We start from the raw sequence: 23034 nt of genomic DNA, 5'->3' as shown, positions 1-23034 counted from the left end.
AGTGCATTCTCTAGTACGGTATTTTCTATAAATAAATTTATTTAATGGCCAAATAAAAAGTCTTAAGATTACCCTTTGATTAATGGCTAGAGTGATTTTAGTCTATGTATTCGTAATGTATTTATTTTAACCCGGACTAAATTGATCTGTGAGAGGTTTTGACCCTATACAATCCTTCTCTTTACCCTTAAAAAAATAATTTGTAATGTATTTAAATGAATTAATCAAGTACAAGTAATATGCTTGTCAAAAAAAAAAGTACAAGTAATATGAATGATTGATGGTGTTATTGTTCTGAAAATTACGCGCATGATTTTATGAATGAATTAATATAAGAAAGGAATTTAAGGAATTGGATGAGAAAAATGGTTACTCCATATATCTAAACTAGTGCGGGTAACAAATGCTTGGAAAAGTATAAGAGTATTAGAGTACTCTTATAATCTACGTCGCCTAGTTGACTTCGACTTTGATGAGAGCAAGGTTCTTGCTTTGGGAGGGACAGGGAGAGACTCGTGTATGTGAATGGAGGTGCAAGGAAAACCGTAGTATATATTCTTCATGCGAAGCCACACTCACAAAGGGCTTATCTATGAGCTACATGGATCCATAGGCTGGGTGGATGCGAGGATGGCACAATAAGGATATTTGACGTGTACTCAAATAATGTGGATGCATTCTTCGCACGTTTGGCTGTGGGAGAGGACAAGCTGGTTCTCAGTGGTACATCTTGTGGAGGCGCAAGAGCATTTAGTCTAATATCTAATCAGCTAATTGCTACGGAATAAATTAAAGTTCACTAATCTTTGAGGTGTAAAGACCTTGTGCGACAATCCTCCAGCCTACTAGTATTTGGTACGAGTATTTGCTGGATCAACGAATTATGCAGCTTGTTGTGGAGTATTTCTTACATACGATGCTATATAGCAACTTGAAGCTTTTGACTATCTCCTTGAAAACAAACTAAGAGATTCCATTCACCATTAACCACAAAATTATCGATTAATCATGTGTAAAACGAGTTTTGGACAAACTGAAATATGTTTCTCGCTAATACTAGCTAGTTTATAACTATAGCTACTCAAAACCAGACCTTCTCATAACAGGTAACAGGATATCATCTGATGTACAGTTAACATAATGCAGGACACCTTTAACAAAATTTGACACTTTTCTCTTTGCATCTTGCATATGGTAGAACTACACTCTACAGCTGCCATTGACAATCACACTCCCACAAAATGGAACAGAATAAAATCATTTCTTAGCATAAGTGATTTCCATGGGATTTTGTGGTGTAACTTTGAAGCCCTGAAGCGCCTGCATTGCTATTGCAGCTTCGTCCTCATCATCAAACTCCACAAAAGCAATGCCTGGCTTTGCTTCAATCATCCGCACTTCCCTGAAACCTGGGTACTGTTGGAAGAGCATTTGCAGCATTATACTGGTTGTTTCATAGGGCAAGTTTTGTACAAACAAAATATTGTTTGGAGCTGCAGATTCCTGTGCACCAGTCTTGCGATGTGTAGCCTGTAATAGAAATAAAGCATTGACCGTTAGCTTCAAACAATATAGAACAATACCCCCAGAACAGTAACAAGAACTAGTGACAGTGTGACACCAGTCCATTCATGACAGTTCTAATACACTAACATAGCCATCCAAGGTTTTTCATAGAATTGAGAACTTTGTGAAGTGGGTAAGTGGCACCAAGTACTGTACGCTAGAACTCTCCTTTCACTTGTCGCATCTTCATACTTCGTATATGTGTCTCACAATGAGCCAAACTTTTAAAATAAAAATGGGCAAATACAGAGAAGAACTAAAATCCTGGTTGTCAATAATTCAATATGAAATAATGACTAAAGATCTAGATCCGCTTGGCCAGGAAGCCACAGAATGTGGTAGAAACGCATAGGGCATGTAGTGGAAGAAGGCCCCAACAAGGACAAAAAACTACAGATGTGGTCAAGATAGTATGAATGTATGATAGGCAACCCAGAAGCAAAATTTGGTGCTTGTAAATAGCATATTATGGAGAACATAGCTTTTGGTCAACATCGCCAAGCCTTATTGGAAGTTGTTAGAACTTATCTAAAATATGTTGTTTTTAAGTGAAGAAAACAGAACTTCTGAGCAGTATACTTACAGATGGGCCACCATTGGTTTGAGAAGCATTTCCATTAGCAGCAGCACCTGTTTGGTCTTCTGGATGACGCTTCCTTTCACCTGGAGAAAGGAAAAAACTTATCTCAAAATCAGATAAAACTAGCCTCGTTCCGAGTTAGGAAAAAGTATTTACTGAATGGCTGATATGCCGCTATCTGAGGTCTACATAATAATTAATCTCCAAACTACAGTAGTAGCCAAAAATGCATGCTTCACTGATAATAATAGATATATTGCTAATGGATAACAGCTACTGAGCACACAAAACATACTACAGGCCAGAATAAGGTTACTCAAACTTCAAAAAAACAAAGGTTTGGCAGTATAAATTACAGATCATGAGTATGTGGGATACATAAGCATAAGAGCATGCCATAACCTGCCACATGCCTCAAACAACACTCTTACAGTGAGGCAAGGAAATCAGTTACATAGAGAAAACATATTGGGACGTCAAGGTACTATATATACAGGAAAATTTGTCAAGAATAAGCCAACATTTGCACAGTTAGCTCAAAATAAGTCAACCTTTCGATTAATTAAGAATAAATTGAATTTTAAGGGTATTAACTTTTAACAAGTCAAATGACCTACAACTTATCAAACAAGTCACTTTCTTTCACATTTTATAATTAAAAACTATTTATTTTAGATAATCAGGCAAAAAAAAAAAAAAAAAAAAAAAAAATTACACAAAAAGAAAAACCCCACCCCTTCTTCTGACCAGCACCCATCACCATCTCCAACCCCCCACCCAACCAGCCACCGTAGGAACCACCCCTCATCTCGATCCTTTTCTTTCTTTGCCCTCCCTCCAGCCCACCATCCCTTCCCCTAGAACACCGGCTGAACCCTTTGACTTCCCATCCCTAAACGCCGGCATTTGTTGGCCGAGAGCAACCCAAAAGGACAAAACCACGAACCCACACCAAAAACCAACCTGAAAACCACCATACCCACCTCGATTCCCCACCGTAACCACCAAAACATCACCATATCTACCCCGAAATCAAACCATAACCACCGAAACTCACTCCATTCACCCCGAAAAACCCAACACTCACCCGAAAAAGCATACCACCAAAAAATTCGAAAAAATAGTGTAGGAGCAAAGGCGGCAATGGGAGGGGAGAAAGAGAAAGGGATCAACGGTGATCGGTGGGTGGGGGATGATTGGTTATTGCTTGATTGGACTGATGTTGCCGGCACGAGAGGAAGGCGGTTGTGTTGTTCAATAGTGAGCAATGAGTAAAGAAAATTAAAAAAAAGGTAATTGAAAAAATTAATTTTAATTAAAACTTTAAAATGAACCAATTATATTATGACATGTGGCATACTTAACCTAAACAACCGGACTTATTTGAGCTAATCACGTAAAGGTTGACTTATTTTTGACAAGTGTGTGAGTGTGTGTGTGTGTGTGAAACAAACATTCAGAAACTATCTAGCATGCATGAAGATGATCCAGCCTACCAATGATGTGTGTGTGTGTGTGTGTGTGTTGCACAAACATTCAGAAACTATCTAGCATGCATGAAGATGATCCAGCCTACCAATGATCTCTTTCCAATCATAGAAAATTCCCTTGAATATCTACTGATATTAGTTACAGATAAATTACAGATCTTGAGTATGTGAGCTCTCAATGGGTAAACTATATCATACATGACCATAACCTGCCATATGCCTCAAACAGCACTCTTACAATGAAGCAAGGAGGTCAGTTGGATAACATATTGGGATGTGAAAGTACCTTTTTTTTTTTGGATATTATGCATGAATATTCAGATAGTACCTAGCATGCATGTTAGTTTCTCCCCCTCACGGCAACCAAAAAAAAAAAAAAAAAAAAGGGGTCTACGCAGGAGTGAGGTAATACATAAAGTTTTCGAAAAACCTCAAAAGGGCAATTTGAGGCCAATAACATAAATGCTTAGATGGCCAAGAATAAGATATAGTAAAATAACCCAAGTACTACGTATTACATCCTGATATATATTAATTTTTCACTTTGTTTACCCTTTTTTTTGTTTTTTTATTCACAACATATCCAGCTTCTTATGATTACTGAAGCAGTGAAGGTCTGTACGGCAACAATTGTTGTTGTATTGCTCTAAGTTGTTCCAGCTAGTGGTTAGAAGTTAGCAGTTAGAGATTAGTTGTCAAAATAATTATCTTATAAAAGTGTTCAGCACCAGTGCAAAATACCATAGATAAGTAACAAAAAAATAACAAATGTAATTATTGCAGATAACATGTGATGCATAAATAATAATAAAATAAATTTAAAGGAAAAAAACATTACAGTAAATTTTAATAGCTTTTCTTAGTACAACTCCAAATTTTAAGTAACTGCTAAAACATAACCATTAACACTATTGGCTACGTCAACACTAAATGATGCTCCTCATAAAAAAACTTATAAAAAAAACTCTAATTTCCACTCCAGAACCTAATGCCAAACACATGTCAAATACCTCAATACAACGTTTAAGCGCCCCTTACATTATGTACTAAACACCCAGATGCCTAATATTGCAGATGAAGAAAGCTTAAAATAAATAAAAGCAGCATAAAAAAAAATGACCCATATTTCACAGATCATAGGATGAGAGAAAGGAAAAGACCGAGTGTTTATGGTGTGTGAAGCAAACTGAGTACGCCCTTTGAAAGATAGAAGACTTTCTATGGATTCATTTTGTAGGGTTTGGAGTGGTGAAAAACAAGAAGTTGCTTTGGAGAAATGGAGTGATTGGTAATAATAAGTAATATTTAGTATTTGGCTGGAGATAAATGGTCACACTGTTAATCGTGTATTGTCCCAACTTACTATGAGACAAAGTAAATTTATCAGCGTCTTCATGGATTAAGGCAATTGGGGCTTTCCAAAGCTACACAAATACACAATTAAGGACTTGCAAAGGAATTGGGCTAATTTGTATCAGTGTATAAAAAGGCGTGCTAAGGCGCTCGGCGATTAGGGTAGAGCGCCTTTTTTGCTCTAGGCAAGGCACATTCAAAGAGGCAAACCTGAGGCGCACATAAGCAAATTTCTTCATCTGTTTTATATTGTGTGCCTCGCTTCAAAGAGGCGCGCCTCTAGGAAAAGGTGCAGCAAGACCTTCATCACCTCATTGTGCCTGAGCTTTTTTATACATTGATTAGTATATATGTTAAATGTTTGATTCTAAGGACACCTTATCCTATTATTGTAATTTTATGGTTATTTCGCTAACTATTAGATACCTAACAGTTAGCCAAATAGATATACTCTTTCCCAATAAGAATTTTTATTTGGCTAATTGTTAGATATCTAACAGTTGACAAAATAACTAAAATGTCCTAAGTAACCCTTTTCTTATGTTAGCCCTTATCACTCTCTTCAAACATCATGAACATTATTTATTTTGAATGATTATGTCTAATTGATTGTTGCTAATAGTAAGCCAAATGATCAAACTGTCGTCATTAAGACCTTCTATTCAATTATTTTTTCTCTATTTGCTCACTTTGATCATTAGCTAACAGCCACATATATAGTCTTAACTAATGCCAAATTAGTTGACTATGACATATAATGTTAGACAAATGACCAAAATGCCTAACTGACCTATTTTCTCGTGCCTAACAACAGTCACATTACTCCCGCACACTATTTCAGACATATAACAGTGAACCCACTCCTTCCCAATGGAACAACTTCTTGACTTATTGACATATTTTGTTAAACATACAATAGTTACCAAGACAACCAAAAAAACTCTAATTAACCTGTTTCTCATAAACCCCTTAATCTTCTCTTTTTTGTGCACTTGATTATTCACATAAATCTTTCCTAATGGGCTAATGGCCACCCTGCTACAGCAAGAAAAGGGTGATCTTCAAATATACCCATTAGCTTATATCCTATAAGACTGAAAAATACCACTAATGTTCACTTGTATCAATGGAAGGTTTTTTTTAATATTAAATCAAGGATCTAAGATCTTACAACTACCATTAACAAACAATTATGAGCAAACATTATAATAATTATAAAAAAATATTATATTTAAAGAACATCCATATGGGTGAAACATTAAGAGTTGATAGCTAAAACATATGCCTATAATTGATGGAATAAGAGGACAAGACAGCAAGCCACAAAAAATTGTTGCAATCATATGTGATTTTATTTACAGAAAACAGCCCTAAAAGAACATGAATGATTGAAAAACATCACATTGCAATCTTAAAGATTGGGGTTACAAATACATTCTCTAAGGGCAGCTAATGCATGCATGGTCTTGGTAGCGCCGTAGCGGCCAATTGGACCCTTTTCTCCCTCATTTATATAATGGCCTATTTGGGATTTGGGTGTGGGTGAGACCGGACAAAATTACATAAATCTCCCTGCCTGCTCCTAGTGATTTTCAAGCCACTCAGTAATTACATACTAGATGTACCAAAGAATTATGTAATTATGGCTTCCTAAACAGCCACTACTCTAAAATTGCTAACCACATATGAGAAATTTTTGGCAATATGATAATACAATAGTCAAAGAATAGAACAGGGTTTTTACCCTTCTCCTCTTGTTTCTTCTTCTTTTCCTTAGGAACATAAGTTCCCTCTTCTTTCTCAATACAATCTGACTTGGATTTAGCGTATTGTATCCGCTGAAAGAAGTCATCAAGAAGAACAATACAATGTTAAACATACTACATATGTAATTATATTCATGTGTAAGCTTGCAGGGTATCAGAAATAAGACTCTTAAGTAAATCAAACTTCTAGGAGTGCCAAGCCAACATTACATATCATAGGGATGGTAAATCAAAGTTTGCACTATCTAAAAATAAGTTTTCCAAAGAACAATAAAACTGTAGTCAGCTTGCATTTTAAAAGAAGAAATGTAGCTATCTCAAAATGATCGATACTCCCTTCATATTGTAGTCATTTTCAACAATATTGGTGCCATTGTTCACATTGAGTTGTCAAAAAGTTCATTAGTGGCAAAGTCTTTAAATGTTGGATTCTCAAATTTGATGTTAACTCTCACCAATATTCCCATCAAATCACAAACTTATATTCAGCAATGAGATAGAGGAATTAGGAAGTTAGCATCAATCAAGGATGTAACTACAGCATTCTGCTAAATGAGCTTGTGGCTTCTGCACATACTTTGTAAAACACCAAACCCCAACTTCACAGCAAACAAATACTAACAAGATTCCTGTTCTATTTACTCCATTCTAGAAAAATTGCACTATTTCAACTTTTACACTGTCCACACATTCCCTCACGACCATCTTTTGTGAAATTTATGTAACTATGTAAGAAATTATAGTTTTGTGAGATCTTGTAAGATTCGCCTAGATTTTCACTTCCAATATATCCTTATTATTACTTTAAATTTAAACTTGTGTATTCGTAAGCATGAAACTCAAATGGTGCATTTATAACGGAATGGAGTAAGTATTTGTACAACAAATGTTGGACCTATGGAGCTAATCAGCTATATGCATTCCTATTCACACATACTAGTCTAAGACTCTGAGTGTATTACATTTACTGAGCCCACTAGTACGAATCAGACAGCAGAATGCACGGTCTCGTACCAATTTCAGTTGATTACAATGTGCCATCTTTTATAGACCCCATATATCTATCAAGCCCACTAGACCATTTCTATACTTGCTACATCTCCTCACCCCTCACCTTCATATTTTACCAACTAAAATACACAACTATTGAAAGACAGCTAGAAATGGATGTACTTACGATAGGTTTATCATAGAAAGGGAAATTCTGCATTTGCCGAACAGCATTACTCGCTGCTGTAATCTCACTAAAACAAATCCAAGCTTGACCTCGAAGTTTAGGTGTCTTCAAAGCTACAACATCCAGGATCCTCCCAAATTGAGAGAATAAACAGTAAAGCGACCGCTTCAATTCTGGAAAATTCATAAGAGATTCTCACTAGCTCAAATACTTGAATCAGAAACTAAAACTAAATATAAACCCAACAATTACCACCCCATTGCATCAATTACCAAGTAAATTGGTTCAATTTCACACTAATTGGGAAGATTTAAAGTTGCAAAATAAGTCACAAATCAGCCATTGCATCAAAAATTAGAAATCCCAAAATCATGATAACCTAATATATACTCCTCTAAAATCAAAGCACATTAGTGATTTTTGAAATCTGAGAATGTAAAATTGAAGATAATCAAGCATACGAAAGAGCACGAGCATGAAATTGATGAAAACTGATGAAAATTGAAGAAATTACAAGCTAAAAAAAGAGTGAAAAAATTAGGGTTTACCTTCTTTCTTGACCTTCTCATTGAGATTTTTAACGTAAATGGATTGATTAGGAGGAATATCGCCGGATAACATCATTGTCGTAAAATATGTTAATCGAATTGATTTGATGCAGAGAACAAAAAAAAAAAAAAAAAAAAAAAAAAAAAAAAAAAAGAGGGAAGAAGGAGAAATTGCGAAGCCCTAAACAGTCGAATGCAGAATTGAGGAGAGAGGAACACTCAGCAAGGCGGTAAAACCCCCTTGTTCGACTACGGCTGTTGGTTCGATTTTTTTTTTCGGTTTTTTGTTTTTTTAGATGCAAAAAAATTCAACAATATAAGGCCCCATTCTTTAGAGCTGCACTGCTCAAATTAAATCCGTTCTGCTTTGATCAAAAGAAATCTGCTCTATTATATTTTTAAATAATAATTAATAATAACAATAATAATAATTTATATTCAATAATAATAATAATTAATATTGTATTGATGATAATAATTTATTATTTTGAATAATTATAATAATTATTAATAAAATAATTTTAATAATTATTAATATTAATGATAATTAATATTTATTAATCATAATAATAATTAATAATAATAGTTATCATTATTAATATTTAATAATTCAAACTATTAAGAATTAATATTTAATAATATTATTAATCAATAATTTATAATAATTATAACAATTCTTTCAAAAAAAATAAATAATAATAATAACAATTAATAACAATTTCTTTTATAAACATTTGATATTATAATCACAATGTGTAGAAACATTATATGTATGTGGGTATTGATAGTTAGTTCATTGAGTTGAATTATTTTTCAAATCTTTCCATACAATTTAAGAATTAAAAAAAAGAGGTTGTTTTCAAGTAGTACTTTGTATATCATTATTATATTTAGGGTATAAAATATATGATTAAGACAAATTTATAAGTAAAATCATTATTACTCATTAAATCATTTTATTTTAAATTTTTTGTGAAATAAATATAAGTAAACCGTTGTCTTTTATCTTTCTACTATTAACATATGTTAAATATGGTATACATATATTTATGTTTTCACTCACCTAAATCAATGGTATATGCACTTAGTAATAGTAATAGTAATAATAACAACAACATTAATAATAATAACATTAATAATAGTATTAATAATAGTAATAATAATAATAATAACATTAATAATAATAACATTAATAATAGTATTAATAATAATAATAGTAATAATAATAATAATAATAAGAACAACATTAATAATAATAACATTAATAATAGTATTAATAATAATGTTGAAAGCTGCTCTGCTCTGCTCGGCTCGGCTCTGCTCTGCTATCCTGAAATCTGATCTGCTATGCTGAAATTTAATCTGCTCTGCTCTGCTGACCGTACCCCTGCTCTGCTCTGCCCAGAAGCTCAAAAGAGCAGGGCCTAAGACCATATGGGCATATGGCAACATTAGCCATTTAGCCCAAGTGCATGGTGTCAAATTTTTTGCTAGAGATGACCAACCTACCCCGATTAATTAAATCGTCCAAGTGTAAGACAATTTTTCAATGTAACGATGATGAGAATTTAGGATATCATATCATATATTAAATAAATACCATAATATTGGGAGTAATTTTATTATTGGTTGGACAATGAATGACGTGATGATATTGAATTAAATGATAAAAAGTTGTGTAACCCTTTAACGGTAACTCAGTAAGACCCATGTTCTCTTAAATGTATACAGTAATCATAGGGGTATTTAGGTATCCTTGTGTAGTAAGACACATGATCTCTCAAATGTATACAATAAATAGGGGTATTTAGGTACTCAGTAAAGCTATTATAATTTATTTATTTTTTTTCGAAAGATAAATTTTTTCTAATTTATTAGAAAGTCTACCTCACGAGGGGAATTCCTAATTTAAATAAAGCTATTATAATTGCTTTGCAAGCAAACACTGGAGTGGTGTGCCTCTCTTGTTGTATTGAGCTTGTATTGAACCAGTCATTTTTGTGTCATACCTGATCAACTCTCGTGTCGAATGAGCCATGCCCGTCTCTTGACAACATCGATCTTACAATGCAAATTTGTTTCACTTCTTGTTTAATTTAACTACCGGACACGCTCGAATTACACATACAACATAATGCTCCATTTTATTCAACCTTGTAAAAGTCTACGACGGTCAAAGCAATAAACAGAAAACACCGTAGGGAGTAGTAGTTGTACAACTCCCATTGAAAAGGCACAAACTTAAAAAAGAAGAGAAGATCCTCAAAAGTGGGAATAATAATAGTTCGAGAAGGTGAAGAGAGCATAAAAATACAAGGGAAGGTTCCTTGGAAGCCAGGTTGTACATATTGACCAACCTGGTTAGAGAGTATTATATAAACACACCACCATTCTCAATTCCCCTCACTTCACTACTCTTCTCGATCTCACTTTGCTTATTATTATTATTATTATTAGTCCCCACTATTCCACTTCTCCAACCATATACCAAACCAAATTAAACCTCTTTTCCTAATTTATTAGACTTGTTCCTTTAATTTTCTTCAATTCTTCTATTCTCATTTTCATATTATTATTATTATTATTATTATTATTATTATTATTATTATTATTATTCTTTCTCTACTCGATCAAATTATGCCTGCGGCTGCTGTCATTTCTGAATCCAATACTACTCATCAAGGATTTCATCTTATGGGCAAAGATAATAATAACGCTCCTTCTATTATGTTCCGAAGGTATGTATTACTCCCTCTGTCTCTATTTGTTCTTTCTACTATTTCTAAGAGAAACGGAGCCGTACACATAATGTGTTTTTTCCCTTAAAATTTTCTAGCTTAGATTTGTCTACTTTCTTTTTCTTGAATTCCCACTTTGTTTTATTTAGCGGATCTCATACATTGTTTGTTTGACCAGAACTATTACTCAAATTTTCTTTTTCTACTACGTTCCAAATCTAAAGCCGGCCATAATTCTACCACTTTTATTGGTTAAAAAATTCTCAACATTTTTTTTTTTTTTTTTTTGACAAATATAAATTTTTCAATACTAAAGCATTTACAATGATGTATAAAATTCTCTTCAAGTAATTTTCATTTTTTCACCGGTCTTCGAATTAAAACCAATCTTCATCAATCATTTTTTCAATTATATATGTACTTCCTATCTTACTATTAATTAATAAGATTATCTACAGATACCCATCATTTTTTTTCAGTTACTCGCACATACAATTATTTAATAAGATTATCTAGACATATACCCATCATCATTTTTTGGTGTATTCCATCAAAATACATATTAAAAAAATATAAAAATAAATACCGAAACATTTCTAACAATGTCCCTTCAAGACCAAAAATTAAAGTGTAATAAAATCATTTTTTATTTTCTTATACCATATTCAAAACAGCAAGTGCAATTTTGCTATATAAATAATCTCCACAATACAAATTTTCAAAGCATCAATTATTTTTTTTTTTTTATAAAAAACAAACGTATTTCGTATAACTGTAGTTTTTGGCAGTCAAATGTACGTGTTGAAACCATAAAAAAAATGTACAAATATTATATAAATACTTAGAAGAATATTATTACAGACGTACATGGTCGGAGACTTGGAGGGACTACATATTATAAATTTATTTATTTTATTTGAATGGTATATTATAAAGTTATAATAGCGAGTGGTAGTGGACTAGCTAGATATGAATGCATGTTACGTTGAATTTTTTGTACACCTACTTAGAATATATTTTGTTTGTGTGTAGGTTGGAAGGAAAAGTTGCAATAGTAACGGGTGGAGCAAGAGGGATAGGAGAAGCAACGGTTAAACTATTTGTAAAGCACGGCGCTAAAGTGGTAATTGCAGACGTAGAAGATGCACAAGGCAAAGCATTGGCAGATTCTCTCCCTCATTCCACCACCTTCGTCCACTGCGATGTCAGCAACGAAGACGACGTGCGCAACCTTGTAGACACGGCCGTGTCACAGTATGGCAGACTAGACATACTCTTTAATAACGCTGGTGTGTTAGGGTCACAAACAAAGTGTAATAAAAGCATACTCAATTTTGACCCTAATGAGTTTGACCGCATCATGTCGGTCAACGTAAAGGGTATGGCCTTAGGGATCAAACACGCTGCCCGTGTTATGATACCACGGGGTGGCGGTTGTATTATTTCAACCTCGAGCGTGGCGGGCTTCATGGGTGGCATGGGCCCCCACGCCTACACGGCGTCGAAGCATGCCATCGTGGGGCTAACAAAGAACACGGCGTGTGAGTTAGGCCGGTTCGGAATTCGAGTTAATTGTATATCTCCCTTTGGAGTAGCCACTTCTATGCTTATCAATGCTTGGAGAAGTGATGACGAAGACGAAGACGATGAGATGGAGTTGGGGTTGCCATGTGAGAAAGAAGTGGAGAAAACGGAGGAGTTTGTGAGAGGATTAGCAACACTTAAAGGCGCTACTTTGAAAGCCAAGGACATAGCTGAGGCTGCACTATATCTTGCTAGTGATGAGTCTAGGTATGTTAGTGGTCATAATCTTGTTGTTGATGGTGGATTTACTACCTCCAAAAATTGTGTTGGCTTGTGACCAATACCTCTATTTTTCCCTAGTTTTTCTTTTATTTTATTTTATTTTATTTTTTTAGTGTGGGACTGTGGGTTCAATGTTTACACGTTAGTTTAGTGTAAAGTTGTCAAAATCTCTTTATTAAAAAAATTGGTGTGTTGTACCAGATATTTTTGTGTAAGAATTGTGTAACTCCGTCCTATGTTTTTTCACATTTGACAATTACATTTATACTACATAATACTGTACATACTATTTTATAATAACAATGACATTCATGAAAGAAAGTATTCCAATTAAGATATTTCCCAAATTTTGTACAAAAAATAAAAATAAAAATAAAAATAAAAATAAAAATGAGAAGACACTTATGAATATATAGGTTGAGGACAATTATATGATTATATCCTCAAAATGTTTATTTACCTATGCCCTCATTGATATGATGTTAAGATTGTTAACAGTGTCTAAAAATTTTATTGTGTGATTTAAGAATTTATTGTAACTCTTATGAAAAATATTTGAACAATTATACCCTTGAAAATGTATATTCACTTATTTACCCTCATTAATGTCAATTGCCTTTTTTTTTTTTTTTGAACTCGTAAAACTAGTGTGCAGACATTTTATTTATTTACATATTTTCCTCACAAATGTTGCTAATAATTAAAAGGACTCTTCGAACATGACTGGCGTATCACTTGCGTTAGCCACCCTATTGATTAATATAAGTACTTTATATTTAAATATTTGAAGTATATAAAGAACATTGGTCAACTTTCAATTTGAACCACCAAATTAAAGACACCAACTCCAATAATGGTTGAAAATTCAATTTTCTCAACAAATATTTTTTGTTTTCCAAAGAGTTTCAGTAGAATCACAAAAGGATTACGTATTATGCTAGCTAAGTATGTTTGACTTCAAAAATCTCACTACATAGTAAATCAGTCTCATAAATGCATCATGCAACCTAAGTATGTTTGACTGAAAAAAAAAGGTATGTTTGACTTTTGGACATGACAATAAGCATTTGAAAAGATGCTTAATTAGCTACTGATTACTCCACAGCTCAATACTCCGCCCGGCCATTTGCCTACCCACAATTTGATTGTGGATTTAAAAAAAAAAAAAAATCCATTCATAATTTTAATTTTCACTATTACACATAGTCGTATTTTTTAAGATGCCTACGTAATATATCATAATGATTTCATATCCCTTTTCGATCTATAGTTCCTCTCACCCTACACACATTTTTTTTTTCTTTTACGCCTCTTCACTTTTATAAAAAATAATTAAAATTTTGATTATAATTGTCAAGGAAGATCTAGCACAAAGAAATTGAAGTATTTTATATTTTTTGATATGATGAATATCATTTACCTATCCAATTAAAGGATTATTCCAACATTTTTTTTTTCCAATTCTTTTTCATTATAAGAATTCTTATAGTCAACAACAATACAAAAAGAGGCGGTTACAATTAAAAAAATGTATTTTATTTTTATTGTATTTTTCCTCTAAATTAAGTAAAATCGCACTACAAATCTTTTTGTTTTCCTCTCAATACTTTTACACTTTCATTTATAAAATAAATAAAATTAATCTTGACCAGAATTGAAGTGTTCGGACAGACGAGCACTAACAGAGTATTGTATTTCATGAAATTCATTTACATATCCAATTAAAGGATTATTCCAACCTTTTTTTCCCCCTCTTTTTCATTATAAAAACACTAAAAGTCAACTAGCTAAGACATTAAAATAAAAGTGAATCCGATCTAGTAGGGTTAGGAAATCTGTAGATATACCTAATAGGGCAGAAACTGTACAATTAGAATATTTCAACCTGACATTTGTTTAGACGTACAAATACTAATGATAATATTACTATTATAGGTATAACGGTATTCCACTTAAGCTACTGCTGGATACAACTGTACTTATAGACAGCATAGTGTGATACTGTGATGATTCACAATATTCATGAACATGTAGCTGTCCACAACTCCACAACATCATACATTATATTCATACGAGTGGTGCATTACTAATGCATTATAGTTGACTTTCACCTCTTGTTTGGCTTCACCTGGCTTTGACCACCGGCCTATCTAGTATAATTAAGTTGAAATTTACTCCGTATACAATTTAGATTTAAAATAGGTACTCCAATTTTAAATGGTGCTATCATATAAGTTACAGACTATAATTATTATACAAGTCATAGTTTACTCTGCATATATACAATTCGAGTGACCTGTTTACATTACTGAAAACTATTGTACGTACAAATTGGTCAATTCTCCAAATCTCTTATAAATTACATACAATAAAGTTGTAGTCCTCAACAACTTGGAATAAACAATAGGACTTGTGATTCATGCAACTATAGTTATTTTAAGAGCAAGACGTACTTAATTACTATGATGCTTGCTCCTCACGTCGGTCCATTCACGACAATTGATGTCATATTACCTAGAAATTAGAAACTAAATTACATAACTAATACTTCATCAACAACCTGATTAAGCGACACAGGACCACTAATCACTAATTAGCTAATAACAACTTCACCTAGCTCCTCACCCCTAGAGTTTAGTATAAGGTCAACATATGCATTATTCAAATATCGATCTATTAAAATAAGACATTTATATATTTTTTGGATCATTTAAAAAATTCGTATGTATCTTTTGATATCAGCTAGAAGATACAGTATGTAGGCCTCAAATCTGGGTAGATACTACATTATTAATTTATTATCGGTTAAATTAGTTATATGGTGTAATGATGAGAGAGAATCGAACAATACGATTTGCTAATTAAACTATATCTTCTAATAGTAGGACGTACTTTAAAATTTAATTAGCATATACTGTTTGGCTTACCTGCTAAGTACTGTGCTAATCCAAGGGATTGTTTTCTTTTCTTAAACAAGTATGAATTTTTTTATGTTGCAATCTTGATCATTGATTTGATTCCACCTAAAACGATATAAGGATTTATATTGTAATAAGTATGAGTTTTTTTTATGTTGCAATCTTGATAATTGATTTGATTCCACCTAAAATGATTTAAGGATATATAGAGAGTAATATATATATATATATATATATATATATATATATATATATATATATATATATTGAGGGATATTTCATATATATAGAGTACATAATCATATAATGTACTTCTAATATGTCTTATTGTACATTATCTTTTCATTAAAAAACGATAATTGAGATCTATACTACTAATTAATTTCCAAACACCATATTACACATAATCTACTAATCAATCAATGCAATTAAGTTTGCATACTGTTTGGCACGTCTGTTAATAGTTTGATATACTTATAATTAAGGATACATTATCTGTTATCAATTAGCTAATTCAATTTGCTAGTTGTGGCCTTATGCCCTTAGGGAGATTATATACCATCTTATGTAATAAGGGAGATAGTTCAAGCAAGTTTTTAGTAATTGTGGCGCCATGAGAAGAACTTTGTGGGCATTTATGCTGCTCCAAGCTAGATTTGTTATCAACATATTTTACAAACATTGTTCATTCTGTTCGTTTATATAAAACTGTTAGTCGATCTTGTATAGTTGTATTATTACTAGACTTTCAATCTTCAAATTTACCTTAGAGATTCAATGCTTTTTACAATTGACATTATGGACATTATTTGTACTTTCTGCAACAATGGATTACAATATACACACAATTTAATATAATCGATTTTATGGGATTAAAGTTCTTTAACTTTTTTTTTTTAATCTAAATAAGTACTTCGTATACCCTTCAAAAAAAAAAAAAAGGTAAAAAAAAGGTACTTCGTATTATTTATTTTGAATGATAAGAAAAATAATTACACAAACTTTTAAAAAAATCAGTGTACAATAATTATTGTACATTCATTATAAATATCTCTTAAAGTGATCAAAAGTTACCCCTGAAATGAATAAAAGTTACCCCAATATGCATAAAAGTAACCCAATACAAAAAAAACTAATATACGTTTTATTTGTAAAGAATCACATTTTAAATGACTAAAATTCAATTATTAGTGATTCAAAATAATTTTATTACCCTTATAAAACTTTTCTTGTTCTATTTATAAAAGAATCAGATTGTGTTCAAATTACTAAAAAAGGTAAAAAGTTACCCTAAATTGGCTTAAAGTTACCCTAAATTGACTTAGAGTTATCCTTATACTGCTCGATGTACACTAATATTAGTGTAAACCAGATGTATACAAAATTTTTTGAAATAATTGATAGAAAACATGACCTAACGTGTTAGTTGACTAATTGCCAATATAAGATGCTAGCTAGTATGGTTGTTAGTCTTGTTCATAATTAATTTCAATCCAAAAATTATATATATATAAAAAAATTTCACCAAATTGATTTCAAAAAAAAAAAAAAAAAAAAAGGTATACAAAAGTCCATACTACAATCAAATAGTTAGTACATAAAAATTCAATCATATAAATCGAAAGTACTACAAATAATGGTATTATAAAACTATTACATTAATTTTATGATATTTTACTTAATTGATAAGCTTTGGGGAAATATTATTAAAGTTGCTTACACACATATAGGATGTAAATAGAAGCAAAAATTATTTTTTTAAAAAAAATAGATAACTTAAGAGACCGGTTTTAAATATAATCGGTTTAATAACCGGTCTCTTTAATTATAAAAGAAAGCAGCGCAAAACTCATGAAATGAAATACTCGCAGTAGCATGAAAGAGACCAGTTATTGTATAACCAAATCTCAAAAATACTGTGCACGTGAATAGGTCTACCCTGCTTAAAATAGATAAGATCGCATAATTTAGAAGTTTCTGCATTTTGGTTGTTAAGTAGTCTTAAATTATAAGGACTATGGACTATATATGTAGGTGCAATGTACGTGGATAGTAAAATTGTATATGTTCTTATTAGTGGAAATAAAGAATTTGACCAAACCACTTTGGCCTTGAGGTATATAATTTTGCTATAACTAACCTACAAAGAGTTTGGTCTTTGAGAAAACTTGTTAGAGTTGAATGAAAGAAAATGACTAATATCCATTTTTTTATATATATATATAAACAATTTAGTAAATATTTCTAATTTTTTGGTTCACGTTCTTTAAAGATTCCACTCTTCAATCCAAAGTAATCTATTGTCACAAAAAAGAAAAAAAATAAAATAAAAAATCCAAAGTAATATGGTCAATAACACTAAATAGTTTAGCTCTAAGTCACATTGTTACGAATTTTCCTTATTATCATAAGCATTACAATAACTAAGATACTAGTCTATAACCAGCATATGGATAACAATCACAATATCTTGACTAGATGAAACCAAAATAATAATACCGAGTATATTTTTTTTTGACACAAAAACAAAATAATTATGGATAATGAATAATTAGCACTATATTGTGTAAAAACCCATTTTAATGTAGGCTTATATTCCGTAGGTCTTTTAATGCATTCTTTCAACCCAGAAATCAATATAAGTTGAAGTCGGATTTAATAGACGGATCAAAAATATGTTCACTTCGTAATTGTTTGTATATACCAGAACCAGACTGATCACGAATGCATTCTTTTTATACCAATCTGACTAATTAGACGTTACTCATATTTAATTTCCCCCCCATAGACCATGGACCATGGTGGTGGATTAGTCCAATAGGATGGGTAGCTTTAACAATGTCATTGAAGGCCCAATTGTTTAGATATTAGCCCAATTAATTAGGCCCAATAAACGAAGCTCAACCACTGCACCTCCTCTTCGTAGTTTAGGAACTCATTTCTTGAACCCCCATTTCAACAGCAGACATCCAACTTCCGACGGCCAAATGTGGCGGCGATTTCTAACCACCGCTGTTACATCCACGCGCCACCGTAATTCATCCTCTATTACTCCAATCACCGCCGCATTATCAACCTACACCACCGACTTTTCCCGACATTTCTCGGCAAAACCCTCGAAATCTACACTCGCTAAAGCAAAGAAGAAGTTCAAAGGCGACGGGAAACCCGATGATGTCGGAGGCGGTTCCTCGGCTGAGCTCGATGCTGACGTGGAAGGTGAACAGCTTCGGTTAAGGTTGTTGGCTGAGGATGACAAGGATAGGTCCCTTGATGTGGGTCCCAATGGTCTCCCTCTCTTCACTTCCACTTCTTCTCTTTCTCAACTCTCTCGGAAAGATACTTGCTCTTACATGAAATTCAGGTTTTTTTTGCTTTTCTTCTTCTTTTTTGTTTGGAATCGAAAAGATGTGAATTTGAATTTGGTTTTGATTTTGTGGGTTGAATTTGAAGGATGGAGGATTTGAATGCGGCGTTGCCGGAGGGATTGCCGAGTGGGATGTTGAAGGAGTTTGAGGATACAAAACGATGCGCTTTGCTTGTTCGGCAGAGTTTTTTGGATCTTCGTGATAATTTTAGGCGGATTGTTGATCCTCCTACTTGGTCTTCTTCTGCTAAAGGTACTCAACTTCATTCCTAAAACCCTAAACCCTAAAAATTTAGCTTATTATGTTTCTATTTGATTCTGCAATCTAGCTGTTTTTTCAATGTTATATGTTATGAGTTATGTTAGGGTCAAATGTGAGTGTTTTGGGATTGATCAAGCGATTGTGAACGCGTTGAACATTTGTTATGTATCTCAAGAACGGAATTTTTTAGATAATTGAGCATACAAGGATATCCAATCATAGCAAATTCCATGAGAATGAGACTTGATGTTGTATTGCTTTTGCTATATTTTGATGGCTCAAACAATGTGTGGAGCCATTGTGTATTTGTAATCATTTATTCATCACATTGCCTTTGTTTTTTGTCATGATTTTTTGACTTTGAGTTCTACCTGATTGCTGTGAGCTGAAACTGAGGAGTTTGAAATTATTCTACTAATATACATGTTTCATGGAAGTTTACTACGCTGATGATTATTTACATCATATAGTGTATTGGATCACATGGTCATTGCCTTGTCAATTCTTGATTAAAATTGGTTAGTTAATGAATTATTTAGGCTTTCTTGGACTACTAGCAGCATAAGAGCTTATCTGATTTAATCTTTTACAGTTTATGAGGATTTTGAAAAATCATTTGTGTAGCCAACCATAATTGTTGAAGAGAGGGGGTAGGAAGTTTAGCTTTGTTGTTTTGGAAGAAACTAATACCGTAACACAACGTTCCTTTCAACCATTAATGATATGTATGGAATTGTTCATGTATGGTTTGCGTTCTGAATTCCTAACTCAGGTGTTGTACATGGATTGTGTATATATTTTCAGCACCAAAACCTAGAAAACAGATTGTCTTGGATGGTCCTCGTAGCTGTGGTAAAAGTATTGCACTTGCAATGCTTGCTCATTGGGCTCGTGATGAAGGTTGGCTGGTCTTTTATTCCCCCAAAGGTCGTGATTGGACTCATGGTGGATTTTTCTATAAAAATCCACAAACCGGTCTTTGGGATTCCCCTGTTCAGGCTGAAAATATTCTGAAGGCAAGTTCCAATCACTGTCTTTAACTCTTGTGATTCACAGTGAGGTTGTAGCAAGTTGACTAGATCATTAAGATGTCTCCAAGGTTGAGAGGATGTTAATTGAATATGTGGCACTGCATTATTTATTACATCATCACCAACTACTTCAACATTACCTTGATGTCTCTAGAGGCTTCTTCAGGGCAGTGAAGTCAGTAAATTGTGTGCAACCTTACCAAAAACAAAGTATTATTTAAATTTGACATTTGAACAGTAACACAGATATATTCCCCTACTTCACAAAAAATAAGTTTCCATCTTTGGTGCCTTTTCAACTCACAATGAAATTATTAAGTTGATGCATGGTCTGTTCCCTTATTTCGTATAATATTTACTAATGTTTCATTCCTCTTACTTGCTTTACAGGACTTTCTCAAATTTAATGAAACTTGCTTACGTCAACTCCCTTGTCATATATCTGAACCTATTCCTTTGGGAGAAGGCGCTGGTGTGGGATTTATGAAGGGAGCAGATTCCATGGCGATGCCAGATGGTTCAACTTTATATGATCTAATCCAGACTGGAGTTACTCATACACATGCTGCTGTTGGAGTGCTAGTCCGCTTACGGAAGGAGTTATCCCTGGTGAAAGATGTTCCTGTGCTTCTTGCAATTGACCAAGTAAGTTTGTATTGCAGCTTTAGTTATCTCTATGCCAACTCTTGGTTAACTTCCTATCAACTTAATATGGATACAGATTCGGCTTCAGCTAAGCTTATAAATTCTGCTTATTTTGCTGGCTTTTGCAGTACAACAATTGGTTTACTTTTAGTGAATTTGAAGAGGTTGTTACACCCCGTTCTTCCAGACCAATTCATGCTAAAGAACTTGCAACGGTGAGAACTCTCTCTCTCTCTCTCTCACACACACACACACACACACACACACACACACAAACACACTCACACACACACACACACACACACACACACACACACACACACACACACACACACAAACACACTCACACACACACACACACACACACACACACACACACACACACACACAAACACACTCACACACACATCCACACACACACACACACACACACACACACACACACAAACACACTCACACACACATCCACACACACACACACACACACACATTTAAGCTATAGTACACGTGTTTGAAGTGGCTCACAATAATTTCTTATAATTCTACGGTAAATTTGGTAACATTGTACAATTAGAAGCTTTGTGTTGATTCATCGTTGAATCCTTTGTGTGCAGGTAAATGCATTCAGGCCCATGACACATGATGACATGATGGTTGGTGCATTCTCGCACTCTACAGCAGTGGGGAAGTTGCGTAAAGACTTGCCTGGTGTACCAGATAATGCTCGTATTGATTTCCCTCGATACACTCTGGATGAAGCTGCAGCTGTTTGCCATTATTACGTTAGGTATGCCTTCAGATAATTGCTACATAATGTAACTTTGTGATCATATTGCGCTGTCTCCAATCATCATAATATGAATTTAAAGGTTTATGGTGTTACTGATGTAGTTATCCTTGATAATTTTGCATCTTTTCTTCTTTTGTGGTGTGGACTTGAACCCCTCTGCAAATGTGCATACTGGAAGTAACTTTTGCTATAAACTGGGAGAAGGAAAGTTGGTACTTCGTAGGTTGGATTTTATATGTTCGAGGCCATGTTATTGGTTGCCTCACTTGGGATGGAGAATATGCGTCATTATTGTACTGCCTATATGCAGGATGTTGAAGTTTATGAATTGCTGCTGTCATTCTATTTAAATGTGTCTATTGTAACTAGCTCCCCTTGCTGATATTTCCACTTGGTCTTTTATTGCTGCCTATGCTGGTTTCTGTATTTATTTATCATTTGTTTTATACTGTAATTTGTTTTTGTTGTTCTCATGGTTGATTGTGAAGAGCATAATGGTTTTCTAGTTTGAGCTTTAACAACTTTGCAAATGTAGGCAAAGGCTTATCCGCCGAGAAGTGTTCACAGAAGAGAAGTGGAAGAAGATGTATTATCTTGCAAATGGAAATGGATCAGAGATGAGATGGCTTTCACCCCTAATGTGGTGAATATGTACAATCCTGTCCTCGGTTCAGCTATTCAGCTAAAAATTCAAGCTGGCGTTATACTGTGTACCTTGCAATTTTGATTGCTATCACCAGGAATAAGGTCCTGTTGTTTCCTTGTAAACACCATGGAGTAATAGCAGACTCTTTTTTGGTTAGTATTCCCCCCTCATAGTAACTTTATTTATGTCTCCCCTCCTTTCTTTTGGGGGTTTTGAAGAAAGATGGAGAACTCCACTGGCCTTGCTTTCAAGGCACTTAGGTTTTGTAAACACTATGCAATTGATGATAGAAATGGTTTTTGGTCGTTTAGTTGTGTGGAAATCTCGCCAATCATAACAGTTTAATCCTGA

At 33.4% G+C, this 23034-nt stretch overlaps 3 protein-coding genes across 3 annotated transcripts; 2 read left to right on the top strand and 1 right to left on the bottom strand.

Annotated features, from left to right (window-relative positions):
• Window positions 1-976: 976 nt before the first annotated feature.
• Window positions 977-8638, bottom strand: LOC145571516 (U2 small nuclear ribonucleoprotein B'' 2-like). Its single transcript, XM_081630550.1, has 5 exons — window positions 8481-8638; window positions 7933-8105; window positions 6734-6827; window positions 2150-2229; window positions 977-1530 (listed from the first exon to the last, which is right to left on the bottom strand). The coding sequence occupies exons 1-5, from the start codon at window positions 8554-8556 to the stop codon at window positions 1258-1260; spliced, it is 696 nt and encodes a 231-aa protein (XP_081486676.1). The 5' UTR covers window positions 8557-8638; the 3' UTR covers window positions 977-1257.
• Window positions 8639-10947: 2309 nt separating this feature from the next.
• Window positions 10948-13335, top strand: LOC145571515 (short-chain dehydrogenase reductase 2a-like). Its single transcript, XM_081630549.1, has 2 exons — window positions 10948-11218; window positions 12251-13335. Exons 1-2 carry the CDS (start codon window positions 11118-11120, stop codon window positions 13077-13079), a joined length of 930 nt encoding a protein of 309 aa, XP_081486675.1. The 5' UTR covers window positions 10948-11117; the 3' UTR covers window positions 13080-13335.
• A 5561-nt stretch (window positions 13336-18896) lies between these two features.
• LOC145569961 (uncharacterized) lies at window positions 18897-22993 on the top strand. Its single transcript, XM_081628931.1, has 7 exons — window positions 18897-19306; window positions 19396-19562; window positions 20376-20587; window positions 20993-21247; window positions 21376-21462; window positions 21862-22034; window positions 22573-22993. The coding sequence occupies exons 1-7, from the start codon at window positions 18930-18932 to the stop codon at window positions 22682-22684; spliced, it is 1383 nt and encodes a 460-aa protein (XP_081485057.1). The 5' UTR covers window positions 18897-18929; the 3' UTR covers window positions 22685-22993.
• The last annotated feature ends 41 nt before the right edge of the window (window positions 22994-23034 follow it).

This window comes from Chenopodium album, chromosome 12 (genome assembly GCF_948465745.1).
Source record: "Chenopodium album chromosome 12, dcCheAlbu1.1, whole genome shotgun sequence".
Lineage (NCBI taxonomy): Eukaryota > Viridiplantae > Streptophyta > Magnoliopsida > Caryophyllales > Amaranthaceae > Chenopodium > Chenopodium album.
This window is presented reverse-complemented; position numbering and strand designations above follow the sequence as displayed.

Bases quoted from the DNA above. Each gene is read 5' to 3' on its own strand.
- LOC145571516 (XM_081630550.1), bottom strand. From the start codon at position 8,556: ATGATGTTATCCGGCGATATTCCTCCTAATCAATCCATTTACGTTAAA. The intron at 8,106-8,480 runs GTAAACCCTAAT...TGAATTTTCCAG, and splicing joins TGAGAAGGTCAAGAAAGAAG to AATTGAAGCGGTCGCTTTAC. The intron at 2,230-6,733 runs GTAAAAACCCTG...TCCTTTCTCCAG, and splicing joins GAAGAAACAAGAGGAGAAGG to GTGAAAGGAAGCGTCATCCA.
- LOC145571515 (XM_081630549.1), top strand. From the start codon at position 11,118: ATGCCTGCGGCTGCTGTCATTTCTGAATCCAATACTACTCATCAAGGA. The intron at 11,219-12,250 runs GTATGTATTACT...GTTTGTGTGTAG, and splicing joins CCTTCTATTATGTTCCGAAG to GTTGGAAGGAAAAGTTGCAA.
- LOC145569961 (XM_081628931.1), top strand. From the start codon at position 18,930: ATGTGGCGGCGATTTCTAACCACCGCTGTTACATCCACGCGCCACCGT. The intron at 19,307-19,395 runs GTTTTTTTTGCT...TTGAATTTGAAG, and splicing joins TGCTCTTACATGAAATTCAG to GATGGAGGATTTGAATGCGG. The intron at 20,588-20,992 runs GCAAGTTCCAAT...CTTGCTTTACAG, and splicing joins AGGCTGAAAATATTCTGAAG to GACTTTCTCAAATTTAATGA.